Raw genomic sequence first — 17,999 nt, 5'->3', positions numbered from 1 at the left:
GATAAAATCTACTAATACCTTCGGAATATTGTAGATATCTTATTGCTTTCAAGCACTATTAATACTGAAAGGAATGTCTGTCGTTCTTTCAATCTTTTTATATGTATCTTTGACCTTTGACCTTTAAAAGGTTTACATGTACGTTAATTTGGCTTCAACCAGCATATATATGGTAAAATTCCATATTTGTAAATCTTATTTTTTCAAGTACTTAAGTTTGTCATAAAAAAATGTTTACATCCCTTAACTGTCTGCCTAATAGTATGTATACTTCAAAATTGACCGGCCCCTGACTCTCGTATCCCTAAGTACACCTTCATGTAATGAAAAACCACCTCAACAACAAAACTGAACTTAAAGAATATCTAGACAGAAAAAAATGATCGTTATTGGCGCTCTTTTTATTACTGTCCATATTCATGTACCAAGTATATATTGACGGCCGAAGCAACAGTGATAGACTATTAAAAACAGCGCCCTCAACGACCAAAAAGAGTCTGTCCGGCTAAAGAATATTCTCCTCTGGTACTTCTGAACGATAATTGATAAAACATTACTGACATAGTTCACAGAACTGCAAATTTCATAAAATAAAATTTAATACAATATCAGTCACAATACCATGCAATTTGTTCCGGTTTAACAGTCTGGTTTGAAGGTGTTGGAACTCGGGCGAATTATGAATGAAGCAAGTCAACAAGTTGATAACAATAGCAATATTTTGTCAAGTGACAAGTCATTCAAGTTTAACAATAACAGTACTAGTCTTGTCAGATTAATCCTTTGTAGTAAATACTCGTGTTGTATAAGTAACAATAAACCATGTGAACAGGAAAACATCTGGATAAACCCAAAAACATGTCGCTATGTCGGAGGAATGAAGGCAGGTGTACTAGTGTTTCATTATAAGCTAAAACAGTGATATTAGGTGATTCATTCATATCTGTCCTTGTCTTGCTATGTAAAGATGTAAATTTTACCTTGTCTCCTTGAGTAAGTGAAATAAGTACTTGACAAGCACGTGTGGTGGTCGACGCAACATCCCTTGATTTCAACTGGAAGAAGGGGGGGGGGGGCGCAAAACTTAAATAGCTTATGAATAGATAATTCTATAACTGTGTTGAACTCAGAATATTCATGAATACTATGAACATTTCTGACAATACTATGTGAATATAATTTCGCCAACTTTACAGTAATTATTTAATAATCATCAAATCCCTGTAGAAGCAGGTAAAGCCCTCATCCTCTAACGACAAATTATTGCCATCGTGTATAGTTTGTAAATTAGGACGCCACGACCATGGTCTTATAAGAACACCCTGTTAAATCACAAATCAATTTCTCTTCATTGTTTGGAAATACACTTGTTTCTGTTTCTCAAATATTTCAGTCGCCTTTTTGTAAATCTGTAAATCATAGCGAAGGGCTTCATTAACAGTGTCATCTTCCATAAGTTGTTCTTTCAGTTTATCAACTACTGTGGAGGATTTGGAATCAGTCTTGTTTGTTTGTTGGTACTCATGGTAGTTCTTTTTCATTCCACCACAGTGTTGAATGAAAGGGAGGCCAAATGTATGTTCCAATAATTGCATTGAAAATTCGTATTCCTCCGCAATGCCTATGACAGCAAACCAGTTCTCTAAATTCTTGAGGATATACTCCGATATTAAATCTCGTTCTGTCTGACTTGTGATGTTTTTTAGTATCAACTTTTCTCGGAACCAACACGACACAGATAACTTGTTCCTAATGGACCATTTACTGTCGTGTGGTTCTGAGTCCAAATCCATATTGTGGTCATAGTTCTTCTTGCAAAATTCAGGTTTGAATAGTACTTGTCGGAAGAAAAAACTACCTTGGTGTCTTGCCCATTCGTTAATCGTAACCTCATTCGCATTTAATACTGAACACAATTGGTCACTTCTTGCACGCTTGCAGTATTCGAATGACGATATAACTCTCTCATATGGATTGCGTAAAAATGTAAAATAAGAACACGGTTTGTCCGATTCTAAATCATCGCAAACTCCGAAAGAATATCCACCCATGAAAATACGAGTAGTTTGATAACGGCCTTTCTTACTGGCTACTGATGACTGGAATCCAACGCGAGTGTTACTAGCCATAACAGGTCCGATGCGCAAAGCTTGTTTGGCGGCTACACTGGTTAGACATGTCTTCACAGTTGTACCAGCCGCTTTATTGTGATGCAGAAATACCAGTCTACTGTCTCTGTACTGTTCATCAGCGGTGTCATTGTCTGTTCTAGTATAGAAGTTCTTTAAATATTTGTGACGAACTATCCATGGAAATGTATCCGTTAATCTAAGATAATCTTTTTGTCTTGAATATTCCTCTCTCCCGTCAGAGTTGTTGTCTTCACCCTTCCCCCTACTTAGTTTGAGCGATTCGACTTCGATCGGATTCTTGTGGTCTCTCTTCGCTGTAGTCAATCCGGTCTCAATATGAGGCATGTGTTCGTAAAGTCTATAAGAATAGAAATAAATAAAATGGAAATGGAAAGATATCACTCGTGTTGATCTTTATGGGTGTGGGTGCTTATGATCTTTATGGGGGGGGGGAGCTCATTGGAAATCTACAGGCGAGTAAAGATGAGACTATCTAATGCTAGTCTGACTCATAACTTGACTTTATAGTGGCTTAGTCGTTGTTTTAAAAGGATAATGTTTACAACACACGTTGTCTCTAACATAAGAGGGTCGTAATATATATCAGGACATGTACCAAAATTCGCAGCTCACAATTGTTATAAATGCAAACATAACGAAAATGTGTGCTGCGGTATTTAACGGGGGGAAATTAATGAGTAGACGAGTACAATGTGGTATGATACTGTCCTCTGGTATAAGGGCAAGAAATAAATCTCTACACATCACTCGATGTACATGAAACACAAATAATGTAACTGTTGAACACGGGTGTCTATATTCTTGTAAGAAAAATCAGGAGTGACATCATGATACCTGAATTGTTCAAGCTTGGTGTGTAGAGTATTCACAAGCACGTCACGTTATTCACGTCATGTCATGTCACATAACAATATCTATATACTCATACATACGGTTGTCATCTTTCCAATTCATTGTCGTAAAGTAGATGATACTCGCTAATGTCATCACCATATTTCGAGAGTTCATAGAGAAAAAATACTAGTTCCACTAATCAGCAAAGGCAATCTAGAAGTATTTAATAGTTGCAATATGCCAATCAGGACGTGTGTCACACTTTAGTTTCATAGTGTGAATGCAAAGTGGGCTTGTTGAAATGAATTATAATTTTATATTATTATTAACATTCAAAAGATAAAAGTTTGAAAATGTTGATCTAGAACAAAATAATAATCCCGTGTAATCCATAGAGCTTATGTAATGCGATGACCTAGGATTGAAACATGACCCTTTAATTTTGATTTTCTTGGACAAAATATACTACGTCATAGCCCTACTTGTGTGGCTGTAGTCACTCTTTTCATTGTCTGTGCTGTAGTGTACGTTGAGTGACAGTCAGAATCACCTCACGGACCCACCACGCGCCAATTATAATATCACAGTTCACTACTACAGTTTAATAAAGTGACATCCTGAGAGGACAAACACAGAGCAACATAACTTGATTTCCATCTGGTTCCTTTCTATCAAATCAATTCACCCAGTCCATAAGTTTGTATAAATACTCTTACTATAGAGTTTTATTGATGAGAAAAAATGTCAATAATGTCTGACTCAATAAGACTTATAAATGGTGATAATTTTGACATGTTCAAGAGGGGCACGTTCCTGTTCATTCAGACAAAGGTGCAATATGGTCTCAGAAAGATTGTTTTATAGCATTAAATTAAAGCAATTTTCCGACATTTGTATATCCATTGGTGTTAATAAATAGCTACTCTGTGTGCTCAATTGTTCACCATCATGCCAAACTAAATTTCAAACTTGTATTTGTCGCAATGTATGTACACGTCCATTTTTATGGTGAAAAGAATTACATTGTATAATGTAACTTGAAAACATGCCCTACATGACTATAAAATCACTATATTTGATACCCGTCAATAGTTTCAAGTACTGTGCAAGTATAGCGTTTGCATTCTATGTATGTCGTAGGTTTGCAGTTTACATGACTTGAAATATTACGTGTTTAAATATAGTTTTGTCCTTTGCTATAAGCTGCCGTTTTACCACTCACCCACCTTACCTGCAATTAGCCTATAATCAAAGACTTGTGTCTTGTATTGCGTAAGAGGGTTAGTAATTTTAACATGGAAATATTTTATTTGACTTTCCAACGATGTAAATGTTTGTAGTGTTGGGTTTTCACTATAATTAGCAATAATATTTTGCCGTCTTCAGTGTACAGCGGGAATATAACCCTTCATCTCTCTTTACCTTGAAAATCTTTGTCAAGGTCAAAGGTGATAGTCTCATTAGAAAGCTCATCATTGATAATTTATCATTTGGCTGAATTGGAAAATACCCCAGTGTGTACATTTGTAAATATTTGTGGGTGTGTGTCTATTTCTGTCTGTCTGTCTGTCTGTCTGTCTGTCTGTCAGTATCTCTCTCTCTCTAGTCTCTGTCTGTCTGCCCCTCTCCCTCTGTCTCTGTCTTTCTATCCCCCCTCTCTCTCCCTCCCCCCTCTCTCCCTCCCTCCCTCTCTCTCTCCCTCTCTCTCTCTCTCTCCCTCTCTCTCTCTCTCTCTCTCTCTCTCTCTCTCTCTCTCTCTCTCTCTCTCTCTCTCTCTCTCTCTCTCTCCCCTCTCTCTCACTCTCTCTCTCTCTCTCCACATTTCATCAAGCCCAAGGGAAAGAATTGAATATAAAACGATAACATACCGATTATTGTCGACGGTTGGAATGAATACGACAGTTGAGACAACGGAGTATACTACGACGACAAATACAACGGTGCACAGTAGATGACGAGTCCGACGACGACAACCAGTTATTCCTCGGAGATGAAACAATGCCATGTCGCTGATAAATGTTTCTCTTCGCTTAAATGGTAGGGAGGCGCGACACAGCGTTTTCCGTTTCTACGACCATTGGATTTAATATATATAGTGAACAACGCTTTATCCTAGTATTTTATAATATTATATGGTTACCTCCCACGACGTTTAATTAACATCGTAACAACGTGCCTTGTGGTATAAGATATCACTTTTGATTCATTACAGTCAACCTTCGTTTCGTTATGTTGATTGTGGATGCTTTAAGTCCTAGAAGACACAGAAAGAGAGAAAAAAAAACAAAGATGAACAGCAAACCGTTGATATATTGCTAAAGTTATATACTAGTAACCGTCAAGTGAATTTCACTATAGATTCCATATGGATCTATTAATGTATCATCGTTTTCTTATACCTGAATACTCTGACCACAAAAACTGTAGCCTTGAGTCCTGTTGGATGGAGATTTTTGCTCTCGTCATTCTCCCACACGTCAATCTCCTACAGAGAATCCCACACGTCCCCTACTGGGAATCCCACACGACTTGAGTTGAGCCTAAGTAAACAGAGACATTTGAATTCAATTCAATTTTTATTACGCTACACACACCACGACGATTTGAATCAAAAACACACTAGCAACAAAACATCTTGACAGGACACGAAATTATCTCTCTTTTCTAATTATTGATATGGCATTATCTTTCATAATGTCATAGAATTAAACGGCTGTCATTATTATGCCACAGACTGCACGCCTAAAATGTGACATAGCATATTCCATAATGATGTAAAAATGACTTGATCATACATGGTCGCTTGATAGGGCAGTTGAGATCATTGAAGGGGGGTGGGGGTGGGGGAGGGGGTGCTTTGACTTGTATCAGTCACGTTATTCCTTTAGTTACTAAATGACACACAATCATAACTTTTCACTTCCATACAACTTTAACAATTCTTACAATGTAAGAGTATGTAGCATGAACAAGAATGCGTTCTTTGGTATAGTGATAAAAAACTAACTAAGTACACAGCAACAAATAGGTGTCCAGAATATAATATTTTTGGTAAAAAAACCATATTGACAATTCAACTATATACATTGGTCCATACTCGTTCTACGTAGTACCGTGTACAATGTTGTGATTAGCGGTAATTTAATTATGATTTATTAACTACCGTGCGGTCATTGTTCGAGTTGTGAAGAATCGACAAAATAATCCAAGCATGAACTCTCTGGTCCAGTCTGGATCAATATTTTACACACAAAGAACAGGAAATTAATAATTTCACATTGTATTACCTTCCTTCTGTCACTTGTCGAATGTAATTTGTATACTAGCTAGTTATGGATTAGAGTTTAGTATATTTAATCAGTTGTGACTGCGTTTTAAGGAACGAGCTGAAGTTTACGGTGGGGAGGGGCTGAGGAGAAAATAGTTGGATTACCATGATCGCTAGTGGGGAGGGTGTGTGAGAGGGTGTCCCCTCCCACGGTGGGCATTTTTTGAAAAGAAGGACATGTAGGAGGCCATTGATAACCTTCAAACCATACACATTATTGAATGCCATGGAGTCATTAAATATTGTCTTAATTCAATACCCCAATCCGTCTAAAACACACGTCTAATCGCAGTCACCCGCCTAATAATCGAAGAAATTTGTAGAGGAAGACATTTTGTAAATGTACTCAGTAAACGACCGCCTCTGAAGCTTAATTTGATTCCAATCGTGGACAAAATATTTCGTGACCACCTTGCAGACGACATCAGAGTTTTCACGCCTCCTCCCCCTCTTTGCACCCCTAGTTTTTTTCCGTCCGTGGCTCCCTAAAATATCCTTAGCCCCCCCCCCCCTTCCCGGTTGTGAATTCTGCTTTAAATATTCCTTATTAAAATGTACATGCATGGCGATTTATTTTCGTGTGCTATCTCGATAAGACAACCAAAGGAGGAAGTGGATACAATGTTGCAGATTGACAAGTGGATAAAATGTTGCAGAATGACAAGTGGATAAAATGTTGCAGATTGACATACATGTACACCGACCATTTTACCACAGTGACTATATACGATCGACGGACAATGAATAAACAGAAAATTTTGACGAGATTGTTGAATTACAATTATGAATCATCAATGACTAGAATACTATAACTTAAGTACAAATACCAATGATGACGACGATTGTTATCTTTTGTTAGACACACAAAAGTTTCAAGCCCAAAGAAGACATATTAAACATGGGAATAACAACAGTTTTTAGGACTGTGGTTGCAAAATTACCCAGCATACTGCAATGGGTTGGTTTTCATCCTCAATGGTACATACAGGCAAGGTGATGACCGTCTCCTCAAATGAAAATTCATCTGCTGATAATTCAGTGACAGAGTGCAGTGTTCCATAAAAGGTTTTGATCCAAACACAAACTTCAAAATTGTTACCTGAAATCTCAGAGCACTAGTGATTATATTCTGACTGCGTTACGGTCTTCGTTTCCGGTCATACTCAGACAGTACACTTACTAACCCGTGGCCATTTCTGATAGAAACTGTTCAAGTCATTTGCAAAAAAAACGTAAATAAAGACCCGAAGTATCGTTTTGCACAAGGTTCGACAGTTTTCGGAGAGAGTTTAAAACAAAAGGCATGCTTGAAGGGTGAGCGTGACAGTGGGAAGAGGGATTCAGAGCCCATTCACACCTAATGCAATAGGTGTTTCCAGTTCGTTAGTGGTCTGAGCTGAAATGTTCGACTTCTTACGTCAACCTTTGTCAACAGAGAACAATGACGTGTAACCTTACTGACCGGACATCTACCTATGACATGGACTCTTTTACAGAAACTCGCAATCAATTCGAATAACCTTCGTTAGTTTCACTAGTAGTAAGGACAGACGTGTACTTTTCTTCTGGTTTGCAGTTAAATTCACTGAGAAATAATTCAGCATTGTCGTGTCAGATGCCACCACTGCAATCGTACAAATATGTAACATTGCAATTTAGTAAGAAATTACATTTGAAATACCTGTGTAAAAGCAGCGCCGTGCTACTGGTGGTGTGCTTGGGACAGCTCAGCAATCAAGTCACATTTGTCACTGATTTCTATATATTTGTTTACATTGTATGGAGAGACGCGTAATGCATCTTGGAACCGGCAACAGGTCTATGCGATCGCTTCTGCATTTTATTCCTATTTTAATTTTAGTATTTTACCATCTTGTTGACATTTATCGAGAATACTAACTTTTCCCAACCAAACTGTTTTACAAACTCCCACAAAGCACGTACCATATAACCTATCACTTGATTAATCACCACGAACGTAGCATTTATGTATAGGCTAGGCGGGACCCTTCTCGATGCCGTTTTCGAAAGAGTCGCCCTCCCTCAATTTCAAATAGGTAATAACATGGGATAAAATGCTGTCAGACGTGAAAAGGAACATGAGTCCCAGAATCAATGCTAAGGAGTCGATCCCACCGCTGCCACCATATTGATACGTTTAAAGGCGTTGGCTGTTTCCTACAACTACCATCATACATCATGTCGTGAAATTGCGTGAAAGCCCTACACTGTATTACGTAATTAATTCCTGTAGGGTGTATTTGGATTTGTGCAGATGAAGTTCAGGACTCCCAAAACCTAGATGTTCGCACTACCGACATCGTCTGGACTGAGGTCAACATTCCCACTCCACCACATAATCCATTATCCCAATATCTTATAACACACTGTTTCCTCTTCACCAATTCTGAGACCCACTCCTCTCCTCTCCTCACACCACAACTAATAACTGCTTTACTGCATGGATGTCAGCAGCGATCGATGTGACTGATATGTTCTGATATTACAGTACGGTAGTGGTAGTCACGTGGTGGGATGTTGTGTGGGACGTGGAACAAATGACAGGGTTCGGATTAGATGCCAAAACAGAAAATGAACGTGGAACAAATGACAGGGTTCGGATTAGATGTCAAAACAGAAAATAGTTTAATCTTAAAAAATACGATGAGTCAATGTAAAATGTGACCCTCCTCTAATTCCCTTTATCTAAAATATGGCCCTCCGACGAGAACCGATTGTACTAAGTGACCCCATTCCCCCTCCCGGCCCTCCCCCTGCACTTACCTACCCAGTGTAGTACCCTGCACTTGTTTTTCAATTTGAATGGCTATGATGATTTTAGTCCTTTATGTCTGATGGTCACATGACCTGATCTATAGTAAGTAATATTTACTCACAAAGTAGCAAACAGAGAGAAGGCAGATTAGCAACATGTATTGTTTCATTGTCTGTATCTAACGCCCTCCAGGTACGGCCTCAGCTATTCTAAAGCAGGTCCGAGGTCGTACACGGCTTTGGTGTTGTATGCTGGTAATTATTTGAATTATAGCTACTGCAAATACAAATTATTCACTTGTAACGTTAATAACTTTCCAATGGACCACGGACAATGTTGGACTAAGCATATATTATTCAACCAATGGTCGATTCATACTTGCATACCTTGATGACATAATAAATCATACAACAAACTCAGTAAGACTTAACACCCCTCAGTCCGGCCCCCTGCCTTGACCTCGAGTGAATTTGAGTTATCAAAAAAGTGTTAGGACGCCACAACATCATGGAACGACCTACCATAAATAGCTTCCCTTATATTCAATTTTGCGAGACTTGCAAAACTTACATATGAAGTAACCAGCACTCCGTGAGGTCTATCGTGACTACCACTCTCGTCAGATCCTTCCATATATAGTCCGTAGTGGATCCATTTTGGAAATGAAAACTACAAGGTACAAGCTACCGTAAGATTAACAGGTGGTTACTGTACAGAAGATGGTCAAGTCTGTCCTTGCATGCCATTTACAGATATTACTTCTTCTTCTTTTTCGTCTTCGTCTTCTTTTTCTAAATAACTTGTTAAATATCTACTTGATTGCCAATGGCAATAGTGCTGTAATGAACGGGTCTATTTATAGCTAAAGTAATCTTACACAATGGCTTATTACGCATTCTTCATTCTTGTTAACCTTTCTACATAATACAGCGTAATTCGTCGGCAACTTGCCAGCTTCAATGACAGATATGATAACTAAGATTTGGTTGTCAGCGTTCAATTGTATGAATTTCATTATAGTGTTTTGTAATATTAGATATGTTTATATAAAAACATGGATGTATGAGGGAGAACTTAGTAATATATCCATGATTTAACAGTTCTTACTAACATTCCTGAACTGGCGTTTCAAACAGCCAGGTTGAAAGTCAACAGTACTCCTAGATTGTAAACGAGGTCGTGTTGTTCAGCTCTATCAGGCTTTTTAACATCATGGCACGAATGTCTGTACTTTACATACTACAGTACTCCTTTCCATTCACAACACAGTGTGAATTGTTTGTTGTATTTTATGCTTTAGATTCAACAGTAGTTATGATGTAAAGGAGGTCTTTGAGTTGACCCGATTGTTTTTGTCCCAGACGCTTTGGATTGTCACATGAGCACCCCTCCCTAATCGTAAACAAAAATGTTCTAGCAGGCCTGTAACCATAACAACGAATAACGTCCGGTACCACACTTATATTAGCAGATCTGGCTTGCCACCACGCCAACCGATAAGACCGTTCCCAGCCGATGACGTTTGTGATAACAATGATGAACACAAATGGATTCAATCCCCCAGGCAGGAAAATTTTTATTACGCCTATCTCAGAGAGAAACACAAAGCGCGAAGATGTGTAGTCGTTTGAGTCGTGTGTTTTGTAACACATATACATGTACAACATACGCTAATGTGCAGATTTCAGTCTCAAGATACTAGTTGCAGACCAAATAATAGCTTGGAGATATTAGTCTAAGGACAGCATGGTTCTTTCAGATTCACCTCAACTCGAAGCTCTGTCAATATTATGAAATGTTGACGCATTAATTAGTGATGTCATCACAGCATAATGAAATAACAACATATATATTACCGTCATGCAATATTGAATTGTAAATACAAAAGGAACCTGATATCAGCCCTACTATACATACCACAAATATGGATGTTAGACAAGATTACGTAATCTTCCTCCAGAATGAGTATCATGTTGACAGCGTACCGGTACTCAGGTGTGGAGGGTCTATGGATGTTCACAGTATGGCCGACTCGGTCGGATAAAACACCAAGATAAATCAATAGTTAAACAATGCAGTTACACCAATACTACCACCCAGTTGAACTTTATGTAGTGACATAACACTGAGCAATGGATAATTCACGAACGGATCGAAGACGAAGGTGGTTCGACGACGTTATCACCAACAGATATGTGCTATTTTACTAACTAGTTACAATCCCTAATCATAAGTTACGACACTAAAACAACAACCTGAGTGTGTGAAACAGATATGGTTGTGAATCTGATTCTGTGAACTATATAATTCACAAATGGCACACCGACCAACCATGACTCCCGGCTATGAAAACTGAACATGAAACTGAATTGAACATAGAGCTCCAGGTTGAGATATTACTGGCACGATATCCAACCGCAAATTACAAAAGGTGTTTACACACATGCTCAAGTGTTTCCAGCATAGATTTGTCTCAGTGAACATTGGCACAGAACAGACACATGGTAATGTTATATCTAATATATATCTCATACCTGTTCATATCTGTATGTGTCTTCGGAACTTCGCCAATCTTAACTCAATCTTCAGGTTTGTATTGATATTAAAGCATTTTAGCGTGTCAAAAGTAGCCTAGCTTGTCATTAAAAACTTACATTTTCCGAATAAAGCTGGCGCGTAAACTGAGATGTGTAAACTACAGTCAATGTTACCATGCATAGTCTATGTCTAATCTTAGAATGAGATTGCTTCTTATTTGTCCCAGGATGCACCGCGCGCTTTTCTGCTAGCACGAAAGACTGGAAATACATGTACTGTCTAATGACTTCGGGAATGATATTGAAATAGCGTGTGGGATTACCTTACACATATCTCTCTTAGATAGCATTTGACTAACGGACAGTCACGACATAAGCCTATAGTTTGTATTGGATTGCTAATATTAGCTTATTGTTAGCCAGGCTAGAGAGTATTGATTTTTCCCCATTCGAAATTAAAGTTATGAATATCGATATCAGTCAAGAAATACTTCCTCGTGATACAGGTATATTTCCGCTAAATTAATCCTTCGTGATACATGTATATTTCCGTTCATCCTTGTAGATACACCTGGGTTGATATCAATTTACATAAAAAATAAGGTCCTCCATGATTGTACATTATTAGAGTAAGTTTGTCCACCCAAGTCACACAATGTCACTTATAAAGTTTGAACCCGTATCAGTTTGAAAGACATTCACTGAATGTTAAAAAGGCTGGTTATTTATATTGTTATCACGGAGTATTCGAAATACCATCATCAGACAATTGTGTTATTCATTAGTTGACTTATTAAGACTATATAACTAATGTCGTTTGTTTTTGATTTTATAGTTGTGAGAGTGATTGGTGTCTTCCACTTGTACTCACAGAAAGACAAATGAAAACATATACTACTCTAAAAGAAGGAAATAAGGTATCTAAATAGAGGAACCGACATGGAGCCGTATTCCTACATTTGATCAGATTGGTCATGTACACGGGTACTTCGTAACTTGTAGACGTCGCTAGTATACAACAACTTGAACCAAATAAGCTAATACACTAGAACCTGTCATTTGTAAACCTTGTTGTTTTGTACATGTTGATGGAATTTGTTTTTTTGTAAAACGTGGGACAAAATTACTAAGACATCACTCTTATACACATCAAAATTGTGTTAGCTTTGAAACTGAATTTTTGTTTTAGAATTAAACATTCTTAGAGCGTGCTATGTAAAGTAGAGATAATTATATACAATCATTGTAATGAAAGCAAATTACCAACCCTCTCTCCATTACATGTCAAATACGTACTCTTCGTGGTACAGTGAACAATGTGACACAGACAGACATACATACATACATACAGACAGACAGACAGACAGACAGACAGACAGACAGACAGACAGACAGACAGACAGACAGACAGACAGATAGACAGACAGTATGTAAAAGTATACGGATCTATCACATTCTAGCCATGCATGCATTTTTACCGACAATTCAGTGCATTTTTGAGCACTGGGCTGTGTCTACACTTGTGTCGTGTGTGTGTGTGTGTGTGTGTGTGTGTGTGTGTGTGTGTGTGTGCGTGCGTGCGTGTGCGTGTGTGTGTGTGTGTGTGTGTGTGTGTGTGTGTGTGCGTGTGTGTGTGCGTGTGCGCGCGCGAGTGGGGTGAATGAGATTGCGTATAGTCATGATAGTTGACATGCATGCATGCGTTAAGTTTATCCTCCGAGTCAGAAAGTGGCAATACAGTGTTTACAAACAGAATGAGTTGTTATCCATGTTGTAATTTTGCTAGCATAGCCTCGACTCTAGGCTTTAGCTGATTAGGGCTATTACCCACACCTAGATTCTATACTCAAGTCTTGTACTTGATGTGGGCTATTGCCAAAATCAGTCTGTGAGTTGTACGTATTAGTCCAAATCAACTACACATCTAGAGCACATCCTTCAAAATCTCAAGTTAACAAACAATACAGAAATGTCTTTTGTCCTAGTATTGATAGAGCGGAAGCTTGTTCCTAACACCGCCACCTTACACAGTGATATATTGTAACATTTACTTTCCCTAACGATAGCTTTAATTTCATCTGAATTGGACGGGTCTATTTTCAATTCCCCTGTAATATCTCTTAACTATGGCAACCACATGTATTCATGTCACTTGTTATTTTAATTTATTTTTGAAAAATCATACACATGTATATATATACAACTATATTTTGACTTTGTGTAAGTCTATCAATACTGATATTTTAATGTGTTTAGTGTGTACTCTTGATGTATTATCTCTGAATATTTTTGGATGGCAGATTTATAAAGTCTAGCTGGCATGGGGCCCCGGGGGTTGTTTATATCGTAGCGTACAATCCAAATTGACCTTGGTAATTGAGGTGTAATATAATTCGAACGTCAAGATAAAAATGGAGACACATTTAATCAAATATGCACGGTACTACAGTATTTGAAAATCAGTAGGGGTATGCCGTATAACAACCATATTTCAGCTAACATTCTAACATTAGAAAACAGACTGAGTAAAAACACGGTCCTTTAGGACAATATACTCGTAATACCGAAGAGCTGAAATCACGTTGTCACTCACGTCTACGTAATATGGATATACAGTAATATGGATGTACATTGCGTTATATTTTTAATTATACACTAGCTTCGTTAACAAAATATAATAGTGACATTTAGAAATAAATATCGACACTTTACCTAATAAATATGAAACAAAACGTACCATTTATTCTCGCCATTGATGCAATATTTTTGTTGAACACGCATCGTCGATCGCTTTCACGCAGGCGTAAAGGCGACTCGCGTTTCAAGTGACAAGACGTCGCTATATATCTCATACGACCATCTGTTTATGTAGCTAGCGCTCCTATTGTCTCAGTTATCGTTCATTTGTCATCAATGCTAGAATCTTACAATCAACAATGCAAGGTACAGAAAACTGTCTGTAGGTGACAATTCAGTATAGTACTAGAATCATTGACAGAAAACAGGATTTTTTTCATAAAAAGAAGGAAAGATCAATATTGTACAATAGGATTTGGTATATAATCAGTGATTTTCTCGTTGGAAAGTAGTTTAACGTGTTCACCTTCCAGTCACTAAATTAGAAAAAAATTACCACTGTACGAAAGACACTTTTACAGCGAGGAAATCTCATTGTCAAACTGTACATTGGAGTATAGTGTGCAAATTACAAGCTATGTATATGTGTAATGAATAGCTGAGTATGAGATCAAGAGATACTCGACCGAAAATGATGACTTTCTGAAAGATACACGTCGCCAACACTGATCCACAGCAGCCATCTTGGAAGCCTTCGGTTTCACTAAAATTCACATAGAATAACTGGGTGTCCATGGTAACATCCCTGATTCAACGCTGAGAACGGAGACGTTCTCTGCTCTCGAGTCAAAATTCAAATATCACTACGATTGTCTTACCTGGAAACTTGATTCAGCGTAAGCTCACTGGGTTTGTACGGCGTTGCGGTGCTTTTGCTCAGTAACTGAAAGGAATAGACATCGAGAATAACACATCGGACTTAGGCAAAGCCACGAGTACTCATACATTTATGGTTGAAACAGTCACGGGTCGGTTACGAGAAGAAAGATGAAATTTCGCAGTTCTGTCGTCCTGTCATTGAACATATTAAACTCGTTCTAGCGTTACTGAACATGCGTTGAACTTGACAGTTAAACCAATTGATACAAATTTGACCATCACCGTTGACAAGGACATTATTTTTGTGAGTATGATAAAAACAACAACACGTTTTTCTAATCATTGACAAAAACTAGAAAGTAATACTAGTAACACACCTCTAGATCAATAGTATGGCATTTGGAGAGTCTACCCTGATACGGATAGTGAACGCTAATTAGCTCGGGTAGTACTTCGTGAACCTTGAACCCTGTCAGTTAGTAACCATGACAACCATGGCAACCATGATATCCTAAAGACTTCCAAAACGACGAAAATGCGTGTTATGATATACAATGACTAAAATAAAAATATCATTCAATTTCCGTCTGCTGATTTCCTCTCGTGATATATTGCGGATATTGCATCAAGAAAACATCGCCTTTAAACAAATTCAAAACACACAAGCTTAAAAGATAGAGTTTAAAATCTCGACGGCCGCGCCGCGACGGAAGACTCACAGTTTTATATTCATATCACAAGTACAATGAAATTTTTCTAAGAAATAAAACACATTTTTTCCCCTCATATATATGACAGTTCTACTGTTTATATCGTATTCATTGCCAATAATCACTCATTACCAGTATCCATCATTTGTACCATCTAATTGCAACCATTATCTCAACACGGTACCATCGCCAGTACAATGTCAATTATTGTTTGACACTAGACACATTAGATATTGACGTGATTATAACTATTGTACTTTATAATAACTGAATTGTCCTTTGTTGAATACTTCCCTAGAGATTAGAAGACAAAGGAATTGTAGAACAAGAGAATTAGAAGTCAGTGCTATCAAGTACAATCGCACAATGTCACAAACAAGCTAATTCGTTGGTTTAGGCCAAAACAGAAATACCTTCCCCCTCCATCTTAATGAACGTTCGCAAGTGCGATATCAATATATATATAATATAATAAGGTGTTGACCTCTATGTGAAGTATGTATCTTGGGGTGACTCATGTCGCCTCAGGACCTGTATATTAATATATTATTTTGGAATAAAAAATGTGATTGACTCTAAAATAAGCCGTATACCGTAGGCCTCGAGGATTAGCACGAATTTGGACTACAATCATTTTAGGCTAGCAAGGATATCGTTAGCCACACACCTAGTAACCAGGAGATAATCACTATATAGATTTACTTGTAAATGAGTTATTTTGATCTTGATTCATATGGCTCTATTTGTGTTGTTGGGTGATATTCAGCACTGATTATTGAGTTTGATTTTCTCACGTGCGAGCTGTAAATTGAGATCACGTGATGTGTCACTGGGTGATATTATAACGAGAGTCGTTAATAGGGAACTTGCAAACCCGCCATGTTGAATGTTGCATTATGGGAAATGTGATAATAAATACTAATCGATTAGTATTGTAAACAATATTGTTCCATTGTTTGTAATCACGAATGATCAATTCATAGTTACCCTGACCAGTGTGGGAGGTTTATTTTATCACACCAGATTAGGTATTACAATGACCACAGATAATCCCACAGTCCTTTGCGTCTGAGCATGCTCAGTCTGGATTGCAAGTTCCCTATTGAGGGGGGCTACATCTACCGGGGGATGTAGCCCCCTCAACGGCAAGAGGTTGGGTGACTAATTGGGAACCACGGCCTTTTGGCGGTGTGTCTTGGGCGTGTATCAAACTACGTCAATTCAGTAGATGTATATATGTTCGAAATCAGCCATTGTTTTACTTCCTCGTTTCCAATTGGCAGAGGCAAAACTTGTGATATTTGACTGTAAGGCTTCTCTAGGTAGTCTGTCACATTGAAAGCATTCCTTATTTTAGATTACATCTCATATTACTAGTAAACGGACATTTCAGTGTGAAAGAATGGATTTTAATCTCTTTGATTGAATGAATAGTTATGACTTGACTTTATTCCCAGATACAAAATAATAATAATACAGGTCTGTGAAGAGTATGTTAACATAAATAAATAAATGGGAAAGGGGAACAAAAACTAGTTGTCTGCCAACTAATCTAGTCCAACCCAATCAATACATATGATAATAATCAGAATAAACTGAATACATAAAGATTTCGACTCAAAAAAGAAGAAAATACAATATACAATGAATCTTGAGTTCTGAGTTTGGTTTGATGGTTTGATCATTTACGTCATTTGAAAACATTCTCGTTTAAATGTTATCACGTACGTTAGTTCAAATAGATTAATTGCTCATATATCATATCATATCATATCATATCATATCATATCATATCATATCATATCATATCATACCATATCATATCATATCATATCATATATCACATCACATCACATCACATCACATCACATCATATCATACTATCTTGTCATATCATATCATACCATATCATATCATATCATATCATATCATATTATACCATACCATATCATATATCACATCACATCACACATCATATCACATCACATCACATCACATCACATCACATCACATCATATCACACCACACAGCACCCGCACCGCATTATATCGTATTATATCTTATCATATCATATCATATATCACATCATATCACATCACATCACATCACATCACATCACATCACATCACATCATGTCGTATCGTATCATATCACATCACATCACATTATATCACATGACATGACATGATATCATTTTATATTATG

General features: G+C 37.5%; 1 protein-coding gene across 1 annotated transcript; it reads right to left on the bottom strand.

Annotated features, from left to right (window-relative positions):
• Window positions 1-1,337: 1,337 nt before the first annotated feature.
• LOC144443058 (uncharacterized) lies at window positions 1,338-11,792 on the bottom strand. Its single transcript, XM_078132430.1, has 3 exons — window positions 11,626-11,792; window positions 4,856-5,241; window positions 1,338-2,490 (listed from the first exon to the last, which is right to left on the bottom strand). Exons 2-3 carry the CDS (start codon window positions 4,990-4,992, stop codon window positions 1,338-1,340), a joined length of 1,290 nt encoding a protein of 429 aa, XP_077988556.1. The 5' UTR covers window positions 4,993-5,241; window positions 11,626-11,792.
• Window positions 11,793-17,999: the final 6,207 nt, after the last annotated feature.

Source organism: Glandiceps talaboti, chromosome 12 (genome assembly GCF_964340395.1).
Source record: "Glandiceps talaboti chromosome 12, keGlaTala1.1, whole genome shotgun sequence".
Lineage (NCBI taxonomy): Eukaryota > Metazoa > Hemichordata > Enteropneusta > Spengelidae > Glandiceps > Glandiceps talaboti.
This window is presented reverse-complemented; position numbering and strand designations above follow the sequence as displayed.

Coding starts and splice junctions, on each gene's coding strand:
- LOC144443058 (XM_078132430.1), bottom strand. CDS start 4,992: ATGGCATTGTTTCATCTCCGAGGAATAACTGGTTGTCGTCGTCGGACT. Junction 2,491..4,855: donor CCAACCGTCGACAATAATCG/GTATGTTATCGT, acceptor CTATTCTTATAG/ACTTTACGAACACATGCCTC.